Source organism: Oncorhynchus keta, chromosome 30 (genome assembly GCF_023373465.1).
Source record: "Oncorhynchus keta strain PuntledgeMale-10-30-2019 chromosome 30, Oket_V2, whole genome shotgun sequence".
In the NCBI taxonomy this organism is placed as follows: Eukaryota; Metazoa; Chordata; class Actinopteri; order Salmoniformes; family Salmonidae; genus Oncorhynchus; species Oncorhynchus keta.
Window position 1 is genome coordinate 53337281 of NC_068450.1, and position 25315 is coordinate 53362595.

The 25315-nt window shown below is 42.8% G+C and overlaps 1 protein-coding gene and 1 long non-coding RNA gene across 5 annotated transcripts; one reads left to right on the forward strand and one right to left on the reverse strand.

Moving 5' to 3' along the window:
• Nucleotides 1–1126: 1126 nt before the first annotated feature.
• On the forward strand, nt 1127–24433 carry LOC118363713 (signal transducer and activator of transcription 1-alpha/beta-like). 3 transcript variants are annotated; one of them, XM_035744860.2, is made up of 24 exons: nt 1128–1360; nt 6404–6531; nt 6734–6878; nt 7045–7140; nt 7293–7379; nt 7501–7579; nt 7681–7772; nt 8683–8834; nt 8949–9107; nt 10615–10707; nt 10812–10871; nt 10980–11091; nt 11205–11246; nt 11590–11673; nt 15529–15627; nt 15822–15957; nt 16079–16134; nt 16238–16329; nt 20881–21020; nt 21114–21302; nt 21749–21824; nt 21977–22097; nt 22247–22285; nt 22647–24433. In XM_035744860.2, the coding sequence occupies exons 2-24, from the start codon at nt 6404–6406 to the stop codon at nt 22680–22682; spliced, it is 2313 nt and encodes a 770-aa protein (XP_035600753.1). In that variant the 5' UTR covers nt 1128–1360; the 3' UTR covers nt 22683–24433. The 3 variants fall into 3 exon arrangements, with proteins under 3 accessions (XP_052344493.1, XP_035600753.1, XP_035600754.1); XM_052488533.1 differs by lacking the exon at nt 22247–22285 and having other exon boundaries at nt 1127–1360; nt 24101–24433; XM_035744861.2 differs by lacking the exon at nt 22247–22285.
• LOC118363714 (uncharacterized) lies at nt 4599–25231 on the reverse strand. Of its 2 annotated transcripts, XR_008087615.1 has the most exons (3): nt 25059–25231; nt 24464–24760; nt 4599–5459 (listed from the first exon to the last, which is right to left on the reverse strand). It is a non-coding gene; the product is annotated as an uncharacterized LOC118363714 (long non-coding RNA). The 2 variants fall into 2 exon arrangements; XR_004821457.2 differs by having other exon boundaries at nt 24464–25231.
• Between the last annotated feature and the right edge of the window lie 84 nt (nt 25232–25315).

The window sequence follows — 25315 nt, forward strand, 5'->3', positions numbered from 1 at the left end:
ATGGTACGCTAGTAATGGCTGCCAGTCCTGACTTGAATAGGAACTGTGATCTATGGATTATATTTATATGGTTTGTTGCCGCTGTCAGTTTGCCTTTTACACATTTCTAAATACAATTGCGGGACAAACATGTTTTTCTCTCACAAATCCCAACAGCAGCACTGTATAGGCCTACTTACAGTATCTTCATCATTGGGCGAGTCAGTGTGCCACTGGAAAGTTTATTTAGTAGCCTACTGTAACCTAAAATATATATACTGAACAAAAATATGAATGCAATGTGTAAAGTGTTGGCCACATTTTTCAAGAGCTGCAATAAAAGATCCCAAAATTTGTCAATACATTTTCCAAAAAGCTTATTTTTCTCAAAAACTGAGGAGTATTTCTGTCTTTAGTAAAGCCCTTTTGTGTGGAAAAACTCATTCAGATTGGCTGGACCTGGCTCCCAAGTGTGTGGGCCTATGCCCACCCATGGCTGCACCCCTGCCCAATCATGACAGATTTTTTACATTGACAGAAACTCAGTAAAATCTTTGAAAATGTTGCGTTTATATTTTTGTTCAGTATATATATTTCCTCCTGTCGGAACTAGAAGCACAAGCATTTCGCTACACTCGCATTAACATCTGCTTACCATGTGTAAGTGACAAATACATTTGATTAGATTTTTTAAATGTGTTCTCGCTCCATTGGGCTGGGCTATTCATTGAATGCAGACCAGTATAAAAAACCTATGATTTATAAATCGGGCCATGCCCATTTCCCCAGTTTCAGCAGAGGCTCCAGCGACTTTCACTTTCCCTGAAAACACGTGGTAAACACTTGGCTGTTCCTATGGGTGTCCTCCTCCTTCTGAACGGCAGCAGATAATATAGTATTTGCTTTAGATGGTTTGCTCATGTTTTGGGGAAATTTGCGACGCGTCAACAAATACAAACATGTAATCTATCTTTGATTACAGTTAATGAAAACTGAATTTGACCATTGTCTTCTAATATCCACGAAAATACTTCAAATGGACGGCGAAGGACATCATGGGAGGTTGTTAATCTATCGGAACAGCCCTGCCCGGTTTTGTCTTGCAGCAAAGTCTGCGTCTTGATTGGCTATCGAAAAAGAGTCTGAGTAACCCTGATCATATGCGAAACTCCTATTGGAGAAGACATTCTTCTGCATATGGGCGTCATCATCAGACTATAATGCTACAGATAGAACCATAAGATTAGTTTTAAAATATATATTTGGTAACGCTGTTTGTTGTAAGTGACCTGATTGTACTTTTGCAGCGGATCTGCAACAGGAAACCATCATCTCTTCAAGTCTTTAGTTCGTGATTTGTTGTCCATAGGCAAAGTAAAAGGTAAGGCGATCTATAATTTATAAGTGTTGATGACAGCCTCTATATCATCTCATTAGAAATGAGAAGGAAATCAACTACTTGCAGTCTGTGTTTTGAAACGAGGAAGGACCTTTTTTGTTGAGAACGGGGAAATTAGGTGGTGGTCTGAAGCTAAAAAACGTGAAGTTGCGCGATCCCCGTCGAGGGAGGAGCTGATGTTTTGTATATGACGGTAAAACATGCTTATGGTGACAATACAATGTGTTGGCTGGCACCTTCCATTCTTGCACATTTTCGCATAAAAAACAATATTTCAAGTCTGCGCAGGCAAATTTGCTGAACTGCTAAACTTGGAACCAATCACAACTCCCATACATTTCCCCCGTGATGAAGGCAGCCAATGGCCTGCTTCTATTTTCGATGTAAACACATCCTCTTGTGCCAACCTCAAGCTGCTGCCTTGAACAGATATAACTATCTCCCAAAGACTGAAGGAGGATAAATACACATCACCAAAAGTATGTGGATACCACTTCAAATGAGTGGTTTCGAATATTTCAGCAACACCCGTTAGTGTATAAAGTCGAGCACATAGACAAGCATCGGCAGTAGAATGGCCTAACTAAAGAGTTCAGTGACTTTTAACGTGGTACCGTCATTTAACGTGGAACCGTCATTTATTTATTTTCTTTAACCTTTATTTAACTAGGCAAGTCGGTTAAGAACAAATTCTTATTTTCAATGACGGCCTAGGAACAGTGGGTTAACTGTCTGTTCAGGGGTAGAACGACAGATTTGTACCCTGTCAGCTCGGGGGTTTGAACAACACTCTAACCACTAGGCTACCCAGCCGCCCCAAACTACATTATTGTCTAGTTTGAGAAACAAATGCCTCAAGTCCTCAACTGACAGCTTAATTAAATAGTGCCCTCAAAACACCAGTCTCAACCAACAGTGAAGAGGTGACTTTGGGATGCTGGCCTTCTAGGCAGAGTTCCTCTGTCCAGTGTCTGTGTTCTTTTGCCCATTTTAAATATTTTATTTTTATTGGCCAGTCTGAGATATGGCTCTTTCTTAGTAACTCTGCCTAGACTCTCCTAAGTTTTCATAACTGTGTCCTTAATTGCCTACCATATGTAAGCTGTTAGTGTCAACCGTTCCACAGGTGCATCTTCATTCATTGTTTATGGTTCATTGACCAAGCATCGGAAACAGTGTTTAAACCTTTTACAATGAAGATCAGTGAAGTTATTTTGATTTTTACAAATTATCTCTGAAAGACAGGGCCCTGGAAAAGGTTAGTCTTTTATTTATTTCTATATGTGTATATATATATATATATATATATATATATATATTACACAGTTGAAGTCGGAAGTTTACATACACTTAGGTTGGAGTCATTAAAACTAGTTTTTCAACCACTCCACAAATGTCTTGTTAACAAACTATAGTTTTGGCAGAAGAAAGTAAAAGTGCAATATGTGCCATGTAAGAAAGCTAATGTTTAAGTTCCTTGCTTAGAACATGAGAACATATGAAAGCTGGTGGTTCCTTTTAACATGAGTCTTCAATATTCCCAAGTAAGAAGTTTTAGGTTATAGTTATTATAGGACTATTTCCCTCTATACCATTTGTATTTCATTAACCCTTGAGAATTGGATGTTCTTATAGGCACTTTAGTATTGCCAGTGTAACAGTATAGCTTCCGTCCCTCTCCTCGCTCCTCCCTGGGCTCGAACCAGGAACACAACGACAACAGCCACCCTCGAAGCAGCGTTACCCATGCAGAGCAAGGGGAACAACCACTCCAAGTCTCAGAGCGAGTGACATTTGAAACGCTATTAGCGCGCACCCCGCTGACTAGCTAGCCATTTCACATTGGTTACACCAGCCTCATCTCGGGAGTTGATAGGCTTGAAGTCATAAACTGGGCAATGCTTGACGCACCACGAAGAGCTACAGGCAAAACACACAAAAGTGCTATTTGAATGAATGCTTACAAGCCTGCTGCTGCTTACCACCACTCAGTCAGATACTTGTATGCTCAGCCAGATTATATGCAACGCAGGACATGCTTGACAAACTAGTAATATCACCAACTATGTGTAGTTTACTAGTGATTATGATTGATGGATTGTTTTTTATAAGATAAGTTTAATGCTGGCTAGCAACTTACCTTGGCTTACTGCATTCGCGTAACAGGCAGTCTCCTTGTGGAGTGCAACAAGAGGCTGGTAGTTATAGCTTTGGACTAGTTAACTGTAAGGTTGCAAGATTGGTTCCCCAAGCTGACAAGGTGAAAGTCTGTCGGTCTGCCCCTAAACGAGGCAGTTAACCCACCGTTCCCATGCCGTCATTGAAAATAAGAATGTGTTGCCTAGTTAAATAAATATTAAATAAAGGTGTAAAAATAAATGGCCAAATTGGTGTCCAAAAATACAGATTTTCGATTGTTACGAAAACTTGAATTCGGCCCTAATTAATCGGCCATTCCGATTAATCAGTCGAGAACTAGTTTGAGGATCTGAGGGCCATGCCAAATCTTTTCAGTCTCCTGAGGGGAAATAAGCGTTGTTGTGCCCTCTTCACGACTGTCTTGGTGTGTTTGGTGATGTGGACACTGAGGAACTTGAAGCTTTCAACCTGCTCCACTACAACCTCATCGATGAGAATGGGGGCGTGCTCGGCCCACCTTTTCCTGTAGTCCACAATCATCACCTTTGTCTTGATCACGTCGGGGGAGAGGTTGTTGTCCTTGCACCACACTGCCAGGTCTCTGACCTCCTCCCTATAGACTGTCGTGTCGGTGATCAGGCCTACCACCGTTGTGTCGTTGGCAAACTTAACGATGGTGTTGGAGTCGTGCTTGGCTATGCAGTCATGAGTGAACAAAGAGTACAGGAGGGGACTTTGCACGCACCCCTGAGGTGCCCCTGTGTTGAGGATCAGTGTGGTAGATGTGTTGTTACCTACCCTTACCACCTAGGGGCAGCCTATCAGGTCCAGGATCCAGTTGCAGAGGGAGGTGTTTAGTCCCAGGGTGCTTAGCTTAGTCATAAGCTTTGAGGGCATTGTGGTGTTGAACACTGAGCTGCATAATGTTGGATGCATTGGAATATAATATTTAGGTGGTTTAAATGATTAACCTTCCCACTAACCTTCTAAAAGTTGACGATGCCAAAATCTAGTGTGAGACATTGTTTCCGGTAATGTTCGTTTCATGCATATACATTTGAACAAAGCACATCATCACAAATCGTTTTTCACCATTTATTGACTATGGAGACAAGTAGCGAAGGTGGCTTAGGGAGTATTTGAAGTATCTAAATATAGTGTAACCTACCAATCAATGTAGTCTATATTAAGTACCGTGGAGGGAACAATCTTACAATGTTGCAGTCCATACATGAGCGCTTTACCATCTATGCCAGAAGCCCGAGCCTCTGCTAGAGACTTGAACTGTCGTCAATGCATGATTCGGTATTACCCCTTCTCTCTAAGAGCATTTGTGTGCCCAGGCCCCATAGGCGTATCAAAGACCCCACCCTGGTCACTAATGTAGATAACCGATGTAGAGAGAGACAAGTACCTTAGCAGAATGCAATCTAAAACTTGTGTGGTCTAGAGACGAGAGCTCTACCATCTATGGCAAAAGCCTGGGCTGCTGACGACAACAATATAATTCTCCCCATTGCATGTTACAATAGTAAAATGGTCTGTTTTGTCATGTGTTAAACTGATTCTACATTGAATTTGAAATGTTCAAACAACCAGGTGCATCTGTCGTCGGTGTTCTTCAACTCCAAAATGTACTTGGACTGTGTAAGACAACCCACAAAGAAAAGACAACAGGAAAATACACATGTGGTCTCAATGTCTAAATAGTGACTGACGGCAGGACAAGCACATGTATCTGTGGTGGGTGTTCTTCAACTCTAAAATGCCCAAGACAAAATCCACAAAGAAAAGACAACAGGCATATGTGGTCCCAATGTCTAAATAGAGACAGCAGGGCGAGTTCAAACTGCAGTAGGATGGTTCTCCTCACAGGTCCGTGAATCAGCCCATGCTTGGTGAATAGCACTTGGTTGATCTCTGGGAGCAGGACTCATGAGAGCTGAATAGATAAAGTGAGAGACCAGAATGAATCAAATCAATCATCACAGCAAAGGAATGTATTTTGTGAGCTAGAAAATGAACATTCTGACAGTCTGAGGCAGGGTGCTCTGCAATCATCCTAGTCCAGCTATTGACAGGGATAATGTGGCATTTCGTATTTGTCAGTATGAATTAAATGAGTGGGGCCTGCCTTGATGACTGTATTAGATGTACACTACTTGTCCAATAGATTTTTGTGGCCTTGAATTATTACTCCCGGAATGACATGCTAGCTAGTGATAAACCTACACTATCTGCTCCTGCTAGCTAGCAACATATCTTCTTATTAGCAAGCTAGCTATATTACTACGGTTGCTGTTTTCTAAGTTGGGAGTCTTTTTACAGCTTGCATTGACAGTCTCATGTTTCTATAACTAAATAGTTCAAAATAAATAGACTTGATACCCGATAGCAGTTTTGTCGGACGAAGATTGCTCTCGAGATATCACCAGCTGTCTAGTACCTTAGATACGGACACCGTGACTGGCAGATGTGATCAGCAGAGAGAGTACCATGAATAGTACACACGTTTTGAGTTTAGTACTCTAGCGAACATAAAAGGTACGTATATAAATGTTTGTTCAGAAGAAAAAGGGGGAAAAAAACACACTATGTAAAAACCAGCTCCTCCCTCGACAGAGATCGATCATCTCGAAAACTTAAGCAGATCCTGTCGCTTGCTACGGGCCATCACCTAAAGGGGTCTGGAAGGACCTTTACCTAGAACAGCAAGCTGATACAGGCCTTATTGTAACCAAATACACGTCTCAAATCTAACGGTTATTGCTACCAGGTGCATTGATCCATGTTATAGTCGTTCCTGTCTCAATCTTAGACAATATGAATATCTTCATTTATTTCATTGCCTCATTTCATAACTCACTGTTACTCCTCCTTGATCAGATGGCCCAGTGGTGCCAGCTGCAACTACTGGAGTCGAAATACCTGGAGCAGGTCGACCAGCTCTACGATGACTCCTTCCCCATGGACATCAGGCAGTACCTCAGCAAGTGGATTGAGAGCATTGACTGGTAAGCAGTGACGGGAGGAGAGAGTCTGCTGTATTTAATAGATAAATAAAGATTCTATTCTACTATATTTGGATCTATGCCATTCTATTTTAGTGATGCTGAGACGCTGCTGTATAATGGATCAATAAAGCTCTAATCTCTCTACTGTTATCTATTCACATAACTTCATCCGATCTCTTCCCCTGTGATTGAAACCCTGTAGGGAAAATGTGGCTGTTCAGGACTCCTTAGCAACAGTACGTTTCCATGACCTCCTAGCCCAGCTGGATGATCAACACAGCCGCTTCGCCCTGGAAAACAACTTCCTGCTACAACACAACATCCGCAAGATCAAGAGAAACCTCCAGGTATAGTATGAGCTCAGTCACGTCTGTGCCAGCGGCCTTCCATACTGTATTGCTTGTATGCTACAGTAATGATCTATAATAACTTTTTTTTAGTATTATTCTGGTTATGACCCCAGTGTCTGAATGGTTTTTGGGATTTATAGTAATAAAGTACACACTTTCACAGGACCACTTTCAGGAGGACCCCGTTCACATGGCCATGATCATCTCCAGAAACCTGAAGGAGGAGCAGAAGATTCTGGCTGCTGCCAAAAGCATAGAGGTGCCCTACATGGACTTTTATTGACATGCATTGTAATTAACAAAATCACCACACTATCCACGCTGTCAGATATTGTAGGTGATACATAACTGTATATTGGAGCGTTTACATGCTTTAACTGTGAGGTTAAATGAACAGTATTTTCTTCTCAGACGGACAGAGAAAACACACAGACCAGCATGGTTCTGGAGAAACAAAAGCTGGACAACAAAGTCAAAGACATGAAAAACAAGGTTCAGGTGAGTGATCGTTTCCATCATATACTACGTACATGGTGATTCAGTCAGTGATTTGCAGCACGTGTTCATGCATGTCAGGTTGGCCATCTATCTGATCCAACACGTTTATCTCACTTGCTAGGAAGCGGATCAGAATCTAAAGTCTCTGGAATACCTTCAAGACGAGCATGACTTTAAGGAAAATACTCTTAAGAACAGAGGTGAGGTGTTTTATTCTCTATCTGTAGTAGATCATCTATTTACAGGAATCTGTGTTTCAAGTACAGTCAGTAAGATGATGTTTTTCCTTCTCCCACTTTAGAACATGAAATGAACGGGCTGACACCGAAACAGCTGGAACACGAGAAGCTGCTGATTGCAGAGATGTGTTTGAAGCTGAAGATCAAGAGAGGGGTAAGAGGGGTCAGGATGAGGTTAAACGGTGACGTTTTATCATGACATTGTACTGTGAATATTAACCGATTTGTTTACGCCTCAATCACCACTAAAACTACATGTATTTTAGTTATTCAGAACATGTGAGTTGCGACCTAAGGGGGCTTTCACACCAAATTGGTTTGGTGCGTTTACCCCCTTGGTTTGGTTCTTTGGACTGGTGTGAACATTATATCCGCACTTGGGAGGGCACTAAACAATGCACAGGGGTTCACTCAAAAAGGGTGGTCTCGGTCCAATTCAATTTGTACACTGCTGCAGGTTAGAATGCAGTCAGCCAAAACACAGGAAGAGAGGTTGAGCATTATTTTTGATTGTTTGACAGCATTTTATTTAATGCTCGCAGCATCATCACTTGAGGTCTCTGAAACATTTTGTGAGTAGCAGCGCATTCGTTAGTGCATCCAATGCAGGTTAGGGGAACCGGGGGGGCTATACCGGGGGGCTATACCGGGGGTATAGCTGAATATAGCCCATTCACCTTGCAGTTAGAGCAGCTATTGCGCTACGGTTCCTCCCGCGTGTTGTTGAAAGACCAAAGCGAAAGTAATATGAAGTTTGGGACACAAGTGATGCTTTAGAATAATCAGAGATGGATTTAACGTGAGCATTTAAACAAATTACTTTTATGGACACATGGTTTTGTTGAGGACTTTTTTTGTTCGTTTGACATTTTGGAAATATCAAACCAATCGGATCAAATAGGGGGGAAAAGACAAAGTAACAAATATATTAGAACTATATCTCAAAACTATATGTGAAAACGCCCTTAGTGTATTATCCAGCAATAACCAGCCTACTCACGTTGAAGAGTAGATAATAACTGTTCTTAATGTGTGCATGGGACTTTACTTAATTTCCCCCACAGGAAGTGGTTGGCCAGTTGGCGGAGGTGCTCAACATGGCCGAGGCGGTCCAGTCAGACCTGATCTCAGATGAGCTGGCAGAGTGGAAGAAGAGGCAGCAGATCTCCTGTATCGGAGGACCACCCAACGCATGTCTGGACCAACTGCAGAACTGGTGAGGAGGCTAGTTCATTCTTTCGGGCATCTCTTGTCTGATCAAGCAAAAATATGAATTTAGGAACCCAACAGATAAAGTATTCTTCTTATTCATCTTCTTCTTCCCCTGTAGGTTCACAGCGGTGGCGGAAAGCCTGCAGCAGGTGAGGCAGCAGCTGAAGGAGCTCCAGGAACTAGAGCAGAAGTACACATACGACAACGACCCAATCAAACAGCAGAAAGGCTTCCTGGAGGGGCGGGCCCTGACACTGTTCCGGAACCTCCTAGAACAGTGAGTGACACCACATTTGTATTCCAATGTTAAAGGCCCATTCTGTGTTTTTCACTGGTGTTTTTGATTATTTTATTGTTTTTTTGTTTTTTCTCCCCAATTTTGTGGTATCCAATTGGTAGTTTACAGTCTTGTCCCGTCGCTGCAGCTCCCGTACGGACTCGGGAGAGGCGAAGGCCAAGAGCCATGCGTCCTCTGAAACACGACCTTGCCAAGGCTCAATGCTACTTGACACACTGCTCGCTTAACCCAGAAGCCAGCCGCACCAATGTGTTGGAGGAAACACCGTACAACTGGTGATCGCAGTCAGTGTGCATGCTCCCGGGCGCAACAAGGAATCGCTAGACAGTGATGGGACAAGGACATCCCAGCAGGCCAAACCCTCCCCTAACCCAGAGGACACTTGGCCAATTGTGCGCCGCCGCATGGGTCTCAGCCGGCTGTGACATAGCCCGGGGTCGAACCCGGGTCTATAGTGGCGCCTTGACTTTTTCCACATTTATGGAAACCACCAGTCTCAACATCAACAGTGAAGAGGCAACTCTGGATGCTGACCTAGGTAGAGTTCCTCTGTCTAGTGTCTGTGTTCTTTTGCCCATCTTAAACTTGTATTTTTATTGGCCAGTCTGAGATATGTCTTTTTCTTTGCAAATCTGCCTAGAAGGCCAGCTTCCCGGAGTCGCTTCTTCACTGTTGACGTTGAGACTGTTTTACGGGTACTATTTAATGAAGTTGCCAGTTGAGGACTTGTGAGGTGTATTTTTCTCAAGCTAGACACTCTAATGTACTTGTCCTCTTACTCAGTTGTGCACCGGGGCCTCCCACTTCTCTTTCTATTCTGGTTAGAGACAGTTTGCACTGTTCTGTGAAGGGAGTAGTACACAGCATTGTACGAGATCAGTTTCTTGGCAATTTCTCGCATGGAATTGCCATCATTTCTCACAACAAGAATAGACTGATGAGTTTCAGAAGAAAGTTCTTTGTTTCTGCCCATTTTGAGCCTGTAATCCAACCCACAAATGCTGATGCTCCAGATACTCAACTAGTCTAAAGAAGGCCCGTTTTATTGCTTCTTTAATCAGAACAACAGTTTTCAGCTGTGCTAACATAATTGCAAAATGGTTTTCGAATTAGAAATTAGCCTTTTAAAATTATGAACTTGGATTAGCTAACACAACGTGCCATTGGAACACAGGAGTGATGGTTGCTGATAATGGACTTCTGTACGCCTATGTAGATATTCCATAAAAAATCTGCTGTTTCCAGCTACAATAGACATTTATAACATTAACAATGTCTGCACATTATTTCTGATCAATTTGATGTTATTTTAATGGACAAAAAATGTGATTTTCTTTCAAAAACAAGGACATTTCTAAGTGACCCCAAACTTTTGAACGGTAGTGTATATATACTGTATATTCTACCCATTTGTTCTTGAATAATATCTAAATGCCTCTATACAGTATATCCCCTCTAAATTCCTTGTGTCTATGGTGTTTCTCAGTTCCTTGGTGGTGGAGAGACAGCCCTGTATGCCCACACATCCACAGAGACCTCTGGTGCTGAAGACACAGGTGCAGTTCACTGTCAAGCTCCGGTAAGCACAACACAACAGCACCTCCCGTCTGTAGTTCCTCCCGTCAGTAGTTCCTATGAATCCGTCCAGACCTGGTTGAGTTTTGATTTGCATTTTCTCTCTAGATTTCTGGTGAAGCTCCAGGAATTCAATTATCAACTCAAAGTGAAAGCTTTGTTTGACAAGTAAGTAGATGAGTGTGGTAGAATATATGTGTTTGTGCATTGTTATGCCCTGCTCTTGAATTTGTGATGTGAATACATAACTAAATGCACATTGCGTTTTCTCTCCAGGGACGTTACAGAAAAGAAAGGGTTTCGTAAGTTCAACATATTGGGCACCAACACAAAAGTTCTGAATATGGAGGAGTCAAATGGAAGCTTGGCTGCAGAGTTTCGCCATTTGGTAAGCTGGCACCATTTACAAATGGCATACAGGGCATTACATCTGAATGAGTTTTTCCATTTGGACCTGCACTGTCATCACTCCTTACAGTTTATTCTCTGGTCTCAACACAGCAACTGAAAGAGCAGAAAGTAGCCGGCAACAGAACAAATGAGGTGAGAGACGACCTGGGTTATATGACTGTCCTATAATGACAAGGTGAACAGTTACAGTCAATTCATTCCGATAGATACGAGAAGTGCTAAGTACAGCGTGGCACTGAGTCCTAGGGTGCGTCACAATGATATCTCTTTTCTCCTGAAGAGTGCACTCGTTCACCACTTCCCACATATGTTAAAGCATTGAATTGGTATGGTTCGGAGGGAGTTTCCATTGTATTTCTCATACCAGTCATTTTCCTTTCAAATCAGGGAAGTGAACAAGTGCAGACTTTTGGAGGAAGGCAAGACAATTGGGACATAGCCCCTAATGTGTTACTGTCTGACCATGTTATTCCAGGGGCCTCTCATTGTGACAGAGGAGCTGCACTGCATCTGCTTTGAGTCTGAACTCAACCAGTCAGGTCTGGAGCTCAAGCTAGAGGTAAGTGGTCTGAAATATAGTTCAGAAAGGAAACACAAAGTAGAATTTTTTTAAATATATTTTTTACAATTTATTTAAGAATGAATAATGCAAGTCGTGGCGATATAGGCTCTACTCCTTCAGGGTAGCTCACTGCCCATGCAAAGCGTCAATATCTAAAATGACCTACAAGCAGGAAAACAGAACCTAACAGGTCGAGGCTGGGGTGATGGTGGGAGTAAAGAAGCAAGCGGATACTAGCAGGATGCAGGCAGCAGGATGTGTTAGCAGAATCAGTCATCTTAAATAGAACGCCAAATAAGGTGAAGGGGATCGTTACTAGCATCTAATTGGTGCCATCTCAGCTGATGCTGAAGCGGGCACTCGGCTTCCTTTTCTGAACTGGCTTCACTTTATTACAGAAAACAAACACCACATAGAAATATGTTTAACCATTTATTAAATAATGAATATTTCAAGTCTTGGCGATATAGGCTCTGTTACATCAGGGGAGCTCACTGCAACAAGCAAAGCGTTAATATATAAAATTACCTACATGCTATACCAATCCCCCAAATCAGCAGAACCATACACCATACACACTATGTGTCACTACTGCAGAAAGTGCCATTGAGACATGATCAAATAGACCAGCTAGGTCATCCAACCATTATAAGACCATACAATGTGTGAATATGAACCATGTGTAGAATGCGCTGTGCAACGTATGACTTGTACAGTGCCTTGCAAAAGCATTCATCCCCCTTGGTGTTTTTCCTATTTTGTTGCATTACAAGCTGTAATTTAAATAGATTTTTATTTGGATTTCATGTAATGGACATACACAAAATAGTCCAAATTTGTGAAGTGAAATAAAAAAATAACTTGTTTCAAGAAATTATACAATTTATTTATATTTATTTTTATTTCACCTTTATTTAACCAGGTAGGCTAGTTGAGAACAAGTTCTCATTTGCAACTGCGACCTGGCCAAGATAAAGCATAGTAGTGTGAACAGACAACACAGAGTTACACATGGAGTAAACTATTAACAAGTCAATAACACAGTAGAAAAAAAGGGGAGTCTATATACAATGTGTGCAAAAGGCATGAGGAGGTAGGCGAATAATTACAATTTTGCAGATTAGCACTGGAGTGATAAATGATCAGATGGTCATGTACAGGTAGAGATATTGGTGTGCAAAAGAGCAGAAAAGTAAATAAATAAAAACAGTATGGGAATGAGGTAGGTGAAAATGGGTGGGCTATTTACCAATAGACCATGTACAGCTGCAGCGATCGGTTAGCTGCTCAGATAGCTGATGTTTGAAGTTGGTGAGGGAGATAAAAGTCTCCAACTTCAGCGATTTTTGCAGTTCGTTCCAGTCACAGGCAGCAGAGTACTGGAACGAAAGGCGGCCAAATGAGGTGTTGGCTTTAGGGATGATCAGTGAGATACACCTGCTGGAGCGCGTGCTACGGATGGGTGTTGCCATCGTGACCAGTGAACTGAGATAAGGCGGAGCTTTACCTAGCATGGACTTGTAGATGACCTGGAGCCAGTGGATCTGGCGACGAATATGTAGCGAGGGCCAGCCGACTAGAGCATACAAGTCGCAGTGGTGGGTGGTATAAGGTGCTTTAGTGACAAAACAGATGTCACTGTGATAGACTGCATCCAGTTTGCTGAGTAGAGTGTTGGAAGCCATTTAGTAGATGACATCGCCGAAGTCGAGGATCGGTAGGATAGTCAGTTTTACTAGGGTAAGCTTGGCGGCGTGAGTGAAGGAGGCTTTGTTGCGGAATAGAAAGCCGACTCTTGATTTGATTTTCGATTGGAGATGTGTGATATCAGTCTGGAAGGAGAGTTTGCAGCCTTCCGTGGCCTCCAACTAAAAAAAAACTGAAAAGTGGTGCGTGCATATGTATTCACCCCTTTGTTATGAAGCTGAGTTCAAACAGGTGCAGTTAATGCAGGTAATGAGTGGAGAACAGGAGGGCTTCTTAAAGAAAAACTAACAGGTCTGTGAGAGACGGAATTCTTACTGGTTGGTAGGTGATCAAATACTTATGTCATGCAATAAAATGCAAATGAATTACTTAAAAATCATACAATGTGATTTTCTGGATTCCATCTCTCACAGTTGAAGTGTACCTATGATAAAATGACAGACCTCTACATGCTTTGTAAGTAGGAAACCTGCAAAATCGGCAGTGTATCAAATACATCCCACGGAGCGCCATTCAATCCATTATTAAAAAATGGATGGAATATGGGAAACCTGTTTCAGTCTTCCAGAGACTGGGACGGAGGCTCACCTTCCAGCAGGACAATGACCCTAAGCATACTGCTAAAACAACACTTGAGTGGTTTAAGGGAAAACATTTAAATGTATTGGAAAGGCCTAGTCAAAGCCCAGACCTCAATCCAATTGAGAATCTGTGGTACAACTTAAAGATTGCTGTACACCAGAGGAACCCATCCAACTTGAAGGAGCTGGAGCAGTTTTGCCTTGAAGAATGGGAAAAAATCCCAGTGGCAAGATGTGCCAAGCTTATAGAGACATACCCCCAAGGCTTGCAGCTGTAATTGCTGCAAAATGTGTCTCTGCAAAGTATTGACTTTGGTTGGGGGGGGTGAATTGTTATGCATGCTCAAGTTCTGTTTTTTTTTTGTCTTGTTTGTTTCACAATAAAAAAATATTTTGCATCTTCAAAATGTTGTGTAAATCAAATGACACAAATCCCCCCCAAAAATCCATTTTAATTCCAGGTTGTAAGGCAACAAAATAGGAAAAATGCCGGGGGGGATACTTTCGCAAGCCACTATAGTTCTCATATGACACTGGGTACCCTTGCTTGAGGCAAGGTGAGCTGTTATCTTAGGACAAGTATACTATCTAACTAGCAACCGTAAGCAGTACGGACCCAACCGCCCTGGAGACGCACCGCCGGGTGCTCACTGAAACTAAATGAGTAATCATCTGACGGGTCAGCATAAGGAGATATTTTTATCTAACAAGCAAACGTAAGCAGAAAGTATTCAGACCCCTTGACCCCTAGATGTTAAAATGTGAGTGTCCATAATGCAAACAGTACTTAAGCGATAATGCAAGATTAAAGGGAAGGAGCACTTAGTGTATCTCATACTGAAGAACCCATAAAGCCATCATACGGGGCCGCCTTTGGAAAGGTGCAATGCAACTACAACACTTTAGCCTTAACTTGGACTCAAACTTCTGCTACTGAGGGAGAGAGTGAGGCTTTTCCGTAGGCCATGAGAGTAGCGGCAAGGTTGATCCTGATTAGGCTGCGCACATAGCATAAAACAACATGCAGGTGCATGCACGAGTGTGCAAAGGGAGAGTGACATGATCATCTAAAACCTAGTTCTACAATATAGTCTACTTGAGCTGAGCTGTCTTAACGTATATACCGGTAAGCCCTGAGAGAAGATAGATGATGACCTGATAACAAGAAGAAATAGACCAAATAGATACTGAAATATGCCTGCATATTAGTTAGCTCAGAACAGAAGCGGCAAGTATAGCTATAATTGCACACTATTTTAGACCATGTATAAGGGAAGGTTCCAGAATGATTAACCTACAGTCAGAATATGTACGGAATTATCAGTGTGACTGCCGGTGCAATATCAGAAAAACGCAGCATAGTGAGAAACGGCTAGTTACAGCAGCAGCATCAATGCTGCAAAAGAAGCAAACGCATACTAGCAATCACAGCTGAGGCGGGGACTAAGGTTCCCTATCTGAACTGGCTTCTATTTATATTAGGCCTACACTCCCATTTTCACAAGGTCCAACAGCACTCTGACCTTATTTAATTTGACTTTCTCTGGCCTCTGGTCATTCTTAGACCATCTCCCTGCCCATCGTGGTCATCTCCAACGTCAGCCAGTTGCCCAGTGGCTGGGCCTCCATCCTGTGGTACAACATGCTGTCCAGCGAGCCCAAGGTAGTACAATGCATTCATTCAATTGAACCTTTATGTATACATGTTATTTGCATTGAGATCAAATCTCATTGCAAGAGAGACCTGTTCAGAAGGCCCACGCATTAGCCAGTATAAATCAGATTTTAAAAAATTGACAGTACACAAACGCACTGCTCTCCTTTTCTATGTCGCTCGTTTTCCCTGGTCTGTCCCAGAACCTGAAGTTCTTCCTGAGCCCTCCTGCAGCATCCTGGGGTCAGCTGTCTGAGGTGCTGAGCTGGCAGTTCTCCTCTGTCACCAAGAGGGGACTCAATGAAGAGCAGCTAGGCATGCTGGCCGACAAACTACTGGGTGAGTCATGATGGGGGGGGTTGGCTTTTGTTATGTTACCTTACTTCTAATAACGTTGCTGGTTGATTTGCAAACTCCCGATTCTTCATGATGAGGTTAACCTAGATAGATTTTCTAACAGGCCAGAAAGCACAGAGGAATCCTGAGGGCCTTATCCCCTGGACCAAGTTCTGTAAGGTAGGTCATGACTACAATATACAGAATACAACATCTTTACAGTTGTAATATAGAAGGACCTAGTAATCCATCTAGACATCTGAAGACACATTGTCTACTGTAGAGTCTCAGTGAGAAGAGCTTTCCCTTCTGGCTGTGGATCGAAGCTATCCTGGACCTCATCAAGAGACACCTGCTGTCCCTGTGGAACGATGGGTGAGTTAGTTCTTTATCAGTCGGTTGAACATTATCATTATCTGCGTTAGCAGAATATGTCTATAGCCACAATTTCTCAGCACAAAAGCAAACAACTACACTGTTAAGCTCTAATTAGCTGAGGAACCCTCAATTCGGTTCTCTTATATCGAGAGGCAGAGTTGTTTTGATAACTGGTTGAGGAATTTGGTAGCAACAGCATTGAGTCACAATGTCGATTCTTGTAAAAATGGAAAAAGTCGGTGTTTGCATTCGATAAAAGTTTGTATTAAAAGTATGAATTTCAGCACACCGTAGTTGTATAGGACAAACATAGGTACAGGTGAGCGTTTTCAGAATTTACCTTTTTACGACAATCAATTGATGGTGTCTCAATGTTATTGCTAGCAAATCCCGCGACCAGTTATTAAAACTCAACTCCGCCTCGATATAAGAGAACGGAGTTGCACGTTCCTCTTGCTAGCTCTAATGGACTTACCAGGGACCACACATGGCTGAATCAGGTACAGTGCATTCGGAAAGTATTCAGGCCCCTTCCCCTTTTTCCACATTTTGTTACTTTACAGACTTATTCTAAAATGGTCAACAAAAATCCTAGTCAATCACAGTACCCCATAATGACCAAGCGAAAACAGGTTTTTAGAAATGTATTAAAAATAAAAACATAAGTATTCAGACCCTTTGCTATGAGACTCGAAATTGAGCTCAGGTGCATCCTGTTTCCGGTGATCATCCTTCAGATGTTGCTACAACTTGATTGGAGTCCACCTGTGGTAAATTCAATTGATTGGACATGATTTGGAAATTCACACACCTGTCTATATAAGCCAAGAGGTCGAAGGAATTGTCCGTAAAGCTCCTAGACAGGATTGTGATGCGGTACAGATCTGGGGAAGAGTACCAAAAAATGTCTGCAGCATTGAAGGTCCCCAAGAACAGATTGGCCTCCATCATTCTTAAATGGAAGAAGTTTGGAACCACCAAGACTCTTGCAAGAGCTGGCCGCCTGGCCAAACTGAGAAATCGGGGGAGAAGGGCCTTCATCAGGGAGGTGACTAAGAAACCGATGGTCACGTTGACAGAGCTTCAGAGTTCCTCTGTGGAGATGGGAGAACCTTCCAGAAGGACTACTATCTCTGCAGCACTCCACCAATCAAGCCTTTATGGTAGAGTGGCCAGATGGAAGCCACTCTTAAGTAAAAGGCAAATTACATTCTGCTTGGAGTTTTTCAAATGGCAACTAAAGGACTCGCAGACCATGAGAAACAAGATGGAGCCGGAGAGGATGGCTGCCACTTTACTGGATCTTAACCATCCGTGGCATTTTTTTTTTCACATTGTATATAAAAAATATCCTACCAAATGTTGCTGCTACCGTCTCTTATGACCGAAAAGAGCTTCTGGACATCAGAACAGCGACTACTAACCTTGAATTGGACTAATAATTTTTCATTTATGAGTTGGACGAGAAGGATTTACTCCAGACACCCGAACAGGCCCTCATCCCCGTAAGACAAGGGGGAGCGGTCTATGTATATTTGTAAACAACAGCTGGTGCACGGTATCTAAAGAAGTCTCAAGGTTTTCCTCACCTGAGGTAGAGTATCTCATGATAAGCTGTCGACCACACTATCTACCTAGAGAGTTTATTTGTATTTTTCGTAGCTGTCTACATACCACCACAGACCAACGCAATGAGCTGTATACCGCCATAAGCAAACAGGAAAATGCTCATCCAGAGGCGGAGCTCCTAGTGGCCGGGGACTTTAATGCAGGGAAATTTAAATCAGTTTTACCTCATTTCTTTCAGCATGTTAAATGTGCAACCAGAGGGGCAAATAACTTTAGACCAACTTTACTCCACACACAGATGCGTACAAAGCTCTCCCTCGCCCTCCATTTAGCAAATGTGATGATAATTCTATCCTGATTCCTGCTTACAAGCAAAAATTAAAGCAGGACGCACCAGTGACTCGGTCAATAAAAAAGTGGTCAGATGAAGCAGATGCTAAAATACAGGACTGTTTTCCTATCACAGACTGGAATATGTTCCGGGATTCTTCCGATGGCATTGAGGAGTACACCCCATCAGTCACTGGCTTCATCAATAAGTGCATTGATGACGTAGTCCCCACATTGACTGTACGTACATACCCCAACCAGAAGTCATGAGAGCTGCCACTTTCAAGGAGCGGGACTAACCCAGAAACGTATAAGATATCCCGCTAAGCCCTCCAAAGAACCATCAAACAGGCGAAGTGTCAATACAGAACTAAGATCGTACTACACCGGCTCCGATGCTCGTCGGATGTGGCAGGGCTTGCAAACTATTATAGACTACAAAGGGAAGCTCAGCCGAGAGCTGCCCAGTGTCACGAGCCTACCAGACGAGCTAAATAACTTATATGCTTGCTTCGAGGCAAGTAACACTGAAACATGCATGAGAGCATCAGCTGTTCCGAACAACTGTGTGATCACCCTCTCTGCAGCCGATGTGGGACCATCATAGTCCCTGTGCCCAAGAACACCAAGGTTACCTGTCTAAATGTCTTCCGCCCCGTAGCACTCACGTCTGTAGCCATGAAATGCTTTGAAAGGCTGGTCATGGCTAACATCAACACCATTATCCCAGAAACCCTCGACCCACTCCAATTTGCATACCACCCAACAGATCCACAGATGATGCAATCTCTATTGCACTGCACTCTGCCCTTTCACACCTGGATGAAAGGAACACCTTTGTGAGAATGCTATTCATTGACTACAGCTCAGCGTTCAACACCATAGTGCCCTCAAAGCTCATCACTAAGCTAAGGACCCTGGGACTATACACCTCCCTCTGCAACTGGATCCTGGACTTCCTGACGGGCCGCCCCCAGGTGTTAAGGGTAGGTAACAACACACGCTGATCCTCAACATGGGGGCCTTTAGGGGTGCGTGCTCAGTCCCCTCCTGTACTCCCTGTTCACTCATGACTTCATGGCCAGGCACGACTCCAACACCATCATTAAGTTTGCCGATGACACAACAGTGGTAGGCCTGATCACCGACAACGATGAGACAGCCTAGAGGGAGGAGGTCAGACACCTGACTGCGTGGGGCAAGGACAACAACCTCTCCCTCAACATGATCTAGACAAAGGGCACAACAAAACATATTCCCCCTCAGGAGAAAATATTTGGCATGGGTTCTCAGATCCTCAAGGTTCTACAGCTGCACCATCAAGAGCATCCTGACGGGTTGCATCATTGCCGAGTATGGCAACTGCTCGGCTACTACAGTGGGTAGTGCGTACGGCCCAGTACATCACCGGGGCCAAGCTTCCTGCCATCCAGGAATCTCTATACCAGGTGGTGTCAGAGGAAGGCCCTAAAAATTGTCAGACTTCCAGTCACCCTCGTCAGACTGTTCTCTCTACTAACGCATGGCAAGCGGAACTGGAGCGTGAAGTCTAGGTCCAAAAGGCTTCTAAACAGCTTCTACCCCAAAAACACAAAACTCCTGAACATCTTATCAAATGGCTACCCAGACTATTTGCATTGCCCCCCCCCCCCTTCTACGCTGCTGCTACTCTGTTAATAGTCACTTTAATAACTCGTATCTACATGTACATATTACCTTGACTAACCAGACTAACACATTGACTCGCTACCGGTATCCCCTGTATATAGCCTCACTATTGTTCTTTTACTGCTGCTCTTTAATTATTTGTTACTTTTATTTATTTCATTTTTGGGGTGTATTTTAACAAAAACGGCTTTATTGGTTAAGAGTTTGTAAGTAAGCATTTATCTGTAAGGTACACCTGTTGTATTCAGTGCATGTGACAAATGAAATTTGATTCGATAAAACCAAGATTGAACACTTTGACCTGAATGCCAAGCGTCACGTCTGGAGGAATCCTGGCACCGGTGAAGCATGGCGGTGGCAGCATCATGCTGCGAGTATGATTTTCAGCGGCAGGGACTGGGAGACTAGTCAGGATCGAGGGAAAGATGAACGGAGCAAAGTACAGAGAGATTCTTGATGAAAACCTGCTCCAGAGTGCTCAGGACCTGAACCAGACTTGAACCCAATCGAACATCTCTGAAGAGACCAGAGACCTGTAAATAGCTGTGCAGTGACTCTCCCCATCCAACCTGACAGAGCTTGAGAGGATCTGCCGAGAAGAAATGGGATAAACTCACCAAATACATGTGTGCCAAGCTTGTAGCATCATACCCAAGACAACTTGAGGCTGTAATCGCTTCCAAAGGAGCTTCAAAGGGTCTGAATACTTATGTAAATGTCATATTTCAGTTTTTTATTTGTAATAATTTCTAAAAACCTGTTTCTGCTTTGTCATTATGGGGTAGATTGATGAGTAAAAAAAAACAATTGATTCCCTTTTAGAATGAAGCTTTAACGTAACAAAATGTGGAAAAAGTCAAGGGGTCTGAATACTTTCCAAATGCACTGTACATTTACAGAATTTTTGGACAACGTGAATTTCCCCTGTCAAATAAACGTAGAGGTTAAGAAATGTTTATTTCCTTTTTCTCACCCACACAGTTGCATCCTGGGCTTTGTGAGTAAGGAGAGGGAGAAGGCCCTGCTGACTGGGAAGTGTCCAGGCACGTTCTTGCTGCGCTTCAGTGAGAGTAGCAGAGACGGAGCCATCACATTCACTTGGGTGGAACATGACCAATACAGTGAGTCTGTGAAAACACACACCACACACACAGCGGCCCTGTAGCCAATTACAATTAAAAGGTTGATATATTTTGATGTGTGTGTTTTCACAGATAAGCCTGTATTCCATGCAGTGGAGCCCTACACCAAGAAGGAACTGTCTGCAGTCTCTCTGCCTGACATCATCCGCACCTACAAGGTGATGGCAGCTGAGAACATCCCGGAGAACCCACTCCGTTTCCTCTACCCAGACATCCCCAAAGACAAGTCCTTCGGAAAGTACTACGCTAGGGCCTCAGAGGGTAAGCTGCCAGTGACCACTTTGTTTTTCAATCCTCTGTGAATATTATAATAAATAATATATGCCATTTAGCAGACACTTTTTTAAATCCAAAGCGATTTAGTCATACGTGTATACATTTTACGTGTGGGTGGTCCCAGAATAAAGAAGCATTACTGAAATCTACTTCCATTGTCCCACAAAGTGGCTGAAAATTCTTCTCTCTTCAGTTTGCTCCCCAATCATTCACCTTGGTAGCGATAGTGTTATTTTTGATTTACACAAAGCCCCTGTAAGGACCCGGATGTCTGTTTGGTAGACCATCGGGGTTGTGTTTTATGACCAACCTCTCTATCAATCTATTTTCTCTGTACAGCATTGAACGACCATAGGAGTTGGCTATAGATCACAGACAGATCTGGGACAAGTGGTCTTTATATCACTGGTCCACCATTTGTTATTTTTCAGCATCAGAGCCCATGGATGTGGAGAGTTCCAGCAGCACAGGGTACATGAAGACAGAACTCATATCAGTGTCAGAAGTGTAAGTCTCGAGTATCCTTCATAATACTCAATATTCATTTCGTTAAAAGGTAAAGATGCTATAAAATTCTTTATTTTTTTGTATTTGCAATAGTCTGGTTTGAGTATGATTTTCTAATCTGATTTAACTGTTGTTTTCACAATGTGTTCTAGTCACCCATCTAGACTGCAAGACAACATGATGCCCATGTCGCCAGACGTGTTCGGAGAGCTGAAGAGGAGCGTTGCACCAGTGTTCCAGTGTTGGACTGGTCCTAAGGAAATTGATGCTGTGGTGAGTAAAACTTCCCCTCTGGTGTTTATTCAATTCAATTCAATTGCAGTCTGATGCCAAACACTAAGAATTGAACAATTCATTCATTTGCGAATATGTCCCTTGAATTTCTCGTCCATTGTTGTTCTTTATCATACTACTTGCCTCAGACGTCTGATCTCGGAGCGTTTTTAGCTGAAGACTTTCAGGTATTGTGAATGGTACCGGTTTCTCCGAATAAGCATGTCTTTGCTAGTAATAACAGGCTGTGGCCGATGTGTCAATAGTGCCAAATAATCACTGGTACCTACTGTCGTAACCTGCGCTATAATTGTTTTGTGTTTTCAGCATGAGGCTCATGTATGCATGATTGTGTGTAGTCTGCTACATTTCCTAACCAGTACGCAAACATCCTCTAAAAATGCTTCAATCCCTTGAGATTGGACTGAATGTGTGTATTGCAAATTCAATGTCATCATGGTGCCATTTATTTTGTCCCTCTGGCCACTGGTAGTTTTGCATCCATAAAGACATTTTGCTCATGTTGACATTTTATCCATCCCTCTGTAGATGTTTGAGAACACACCTGACTTGGACTGCAACTGAGCCAACAGACATGTGGGACCTGATCTTTTAGTTTTATACTGAAGCCTATTTCATTTCAATCCTTTACCCTCCTTGAACTTCAGTAGTCACGTTCCAGAACAAATACAGAGTCAGTTTTAGAAATATACATTACACTTATAAATTATTATATATATATATATATATATATATATATATATATATATATATATTACACAATGAATAATTTGGTGATAATGTGCACGTCGGGGTTGTGGGATCGATGGTCATGGGGGACCAGTTAAAAGTGTGAAAATGTATGCACTCACTACTGTAAGTCACTCTGGATAAGAGCGTCTATTAAATGACTCCAAAAAAGAAATAAAGGGAGATCTCATCCATCTTTAAAATGATATCTTTATTATTTGATCATTGAAATAAATACAGTACCAGTCAAACGTTTGGACACACCAACTCATTCCAGGGTTTTTCTTTATTTTTTTTACTATTTTCTACATTGTAGAATAATAGTGAAGAAAAACTATGCCGCACCAATGTGTCGGAGGAAACACCGTGTACCTGGCAACCTTGGTTAGCGTGCACTGCGCCCGGCCCGCCACAGAAGTCGCTGATGCGCGATGAGACAAGGATATCCCTACCGGCCAAACCCACCCTAACCCGGACGATGCTAGGCCGACCTCCCGGTCGCGGCCGGTTGTGACAGAGCCTGAACCTCACTGTTTTCTCATATCTTTTTCATTGCCCCAGTCTGAGGTCCTGAGCGCTCTGGAGCAGGTTTTCATCAAGGATCTCTATACTTTGTTCCGTTAATCTTTCCTTCGATCCTGACTAGTCTCACAGTCCCCGCCGCTGAAAAACATCACCACAGCATGATGCTGCCACCACCATGCTTCACCGTAGGAATGGGGCCAGGTTTCCTCCAGATGTGACACTTGGCATTCTTGGTTTCATCAGACCAGATAATCTTGATCCTCATAGTCTGAGAGTCCTTTAGGTGCCTTTTGGCAAATTACAAGCGGGCTGTAATGTGCCTTGTACTGAGAGGTGGCTTCTGTCTAATGTGTGCGCTGGGAGTCGGGAAGCAGGTTCAGGGAGTGAATAATTTAATAAATAAACAAAACTTAATACAGAACAAGAAACACGAACAACGCACAGACATGAATCTGTAACAGAAACAATAACCCCTGGGGAAGGATCCAAATGGAGTGACATATATAGGGAAGGTAATCAGGCAGGTGATGGAGTCCAATACTGCAGAAATGTTTTGGTACCCTTCCCCAGATCTATGCCTCGACACAATCCTGTCTCTGAGCTTTACGGACAATTCCTTCGACCTCAGGGCTTGATTTTTGCTCTGACATACACTGTCAACCATGGGACCTTATATAGACACGTGTGTGCCTTTCCAATTAATGTCAAATAAATTGAATTTACCACAGGTGGACTCCAATCAAGTTGTCGCAACGTCTGAAGTATGATCAATGGAAACAGGATGCACCGGAGCTCAATTTCGAGTCTCATAGCAAAGGGTCTGAATACTTATGTAAATTTATTTTTATTTTATTTTTATTATAAATGTTCAACCATTTCTAAAAACCTGTTTTCACCTTGTCATTATGTGGTATTGTGTGTAGATTGATGGGGGGGGGGGACTATTTAATCCATCTTCGATTAAGGCTGTAATGTAACAAAATGTGGAAAAACTCAATACTTTCCGAATGCACTGTATGCTAATAAAATTACATAAATAAAATCCATGTTGTGAAGCCGAACATGATTCACATCAATGCTATTAAACTCACCAGATGCTGATTGTGAAGTTGTACTATCAGCCAAGGCTCCACAGTTCGATTCAACTAGATTGCCAAGAACATGGACCAATGAGCTTCCACGACTCAGAATGGCTGTCTTCAGCTGTGTCAAATGATTGAACTGGCCAGACGACAGGCAGCCAATGAAACCCTTGGATCCTGCCCTAAGCACTTCCTCATCCAAACCAGCATGTCCTGCTGGTGTACCTGTGACTTTACCTAAAGTCAGAGGTCGTAGTGTGTTCATCTTCATGTCAGAAGAAGGTTGTATTTTTGGTCGATGTCAATCTGGTTTAAGAAAAAAGCAAACATTTCCAAATACACTTCAACATGCCATCAAGGTGGGCTGACTGTCTGCTGTAAGCATAATGCTTTGCTTTGTTGAAATAGATTCCGATTGTCACACCCTGGCCATAGAGAGGCTTTTATTCTCTATTTTGGTTAGGCCAGGGTGTGACTTGGGTGGGCATTCTATGTTCGTTTTCTATGTTTTGTTTTTCTTGTTTGGCCGGGTGTGGTTCTCAATCAGAGGCAGCTGTCTATCGTTGTCTCTGATTGAGAGTCATACTTAGGTAGCCTTTCCCACCTGAGTTTTGTGGGTAGTTCTCTTTAGTGTTTGTATCGCCTTTCAGAACTGTTTCGGTTATTCCGTTTGTATTTAGTGTTCAGTTCTTAGATTCTTAGTTCTTAGATAGCAAAAGATAGCTACCGTTGTTAGCCAGGATGATAGCCAGAGTAACATGGCAGGGGTGTGAGTCGTCAGAGGCAACGTTTTCTCTGAACTCGCCGTCGTGGGCATAGATGGCTGAGAACTGGCTATGGATTGGCTGACTGCTAGAGGAC

Excerpts from the sequence above, each read along its gene's own strand:
- LOC118363713 (XM_035744860.2), top strand. The coding sequence starts at position 6,404 with ATGGCCCAGTGGTGCCAGCTGCAACTACTGGAGTCGAAATACCTGGAG. Across the intron at positions 6,879-7,044 it reads AGATCAAGAGAAACCTCCAG|GACCACTTTCAGGAGGACCC; the intron begins GTATAGTATGAG and ends ACACTTTCACAG. Across the intron at positions 7,141-7,292 it reads CTGCTGCCAAAAGCATAGAG|ACGGACAGAGAAAACACACA; the intron begins GTGCCCTACATG and ends TTTTCTTCTCAG.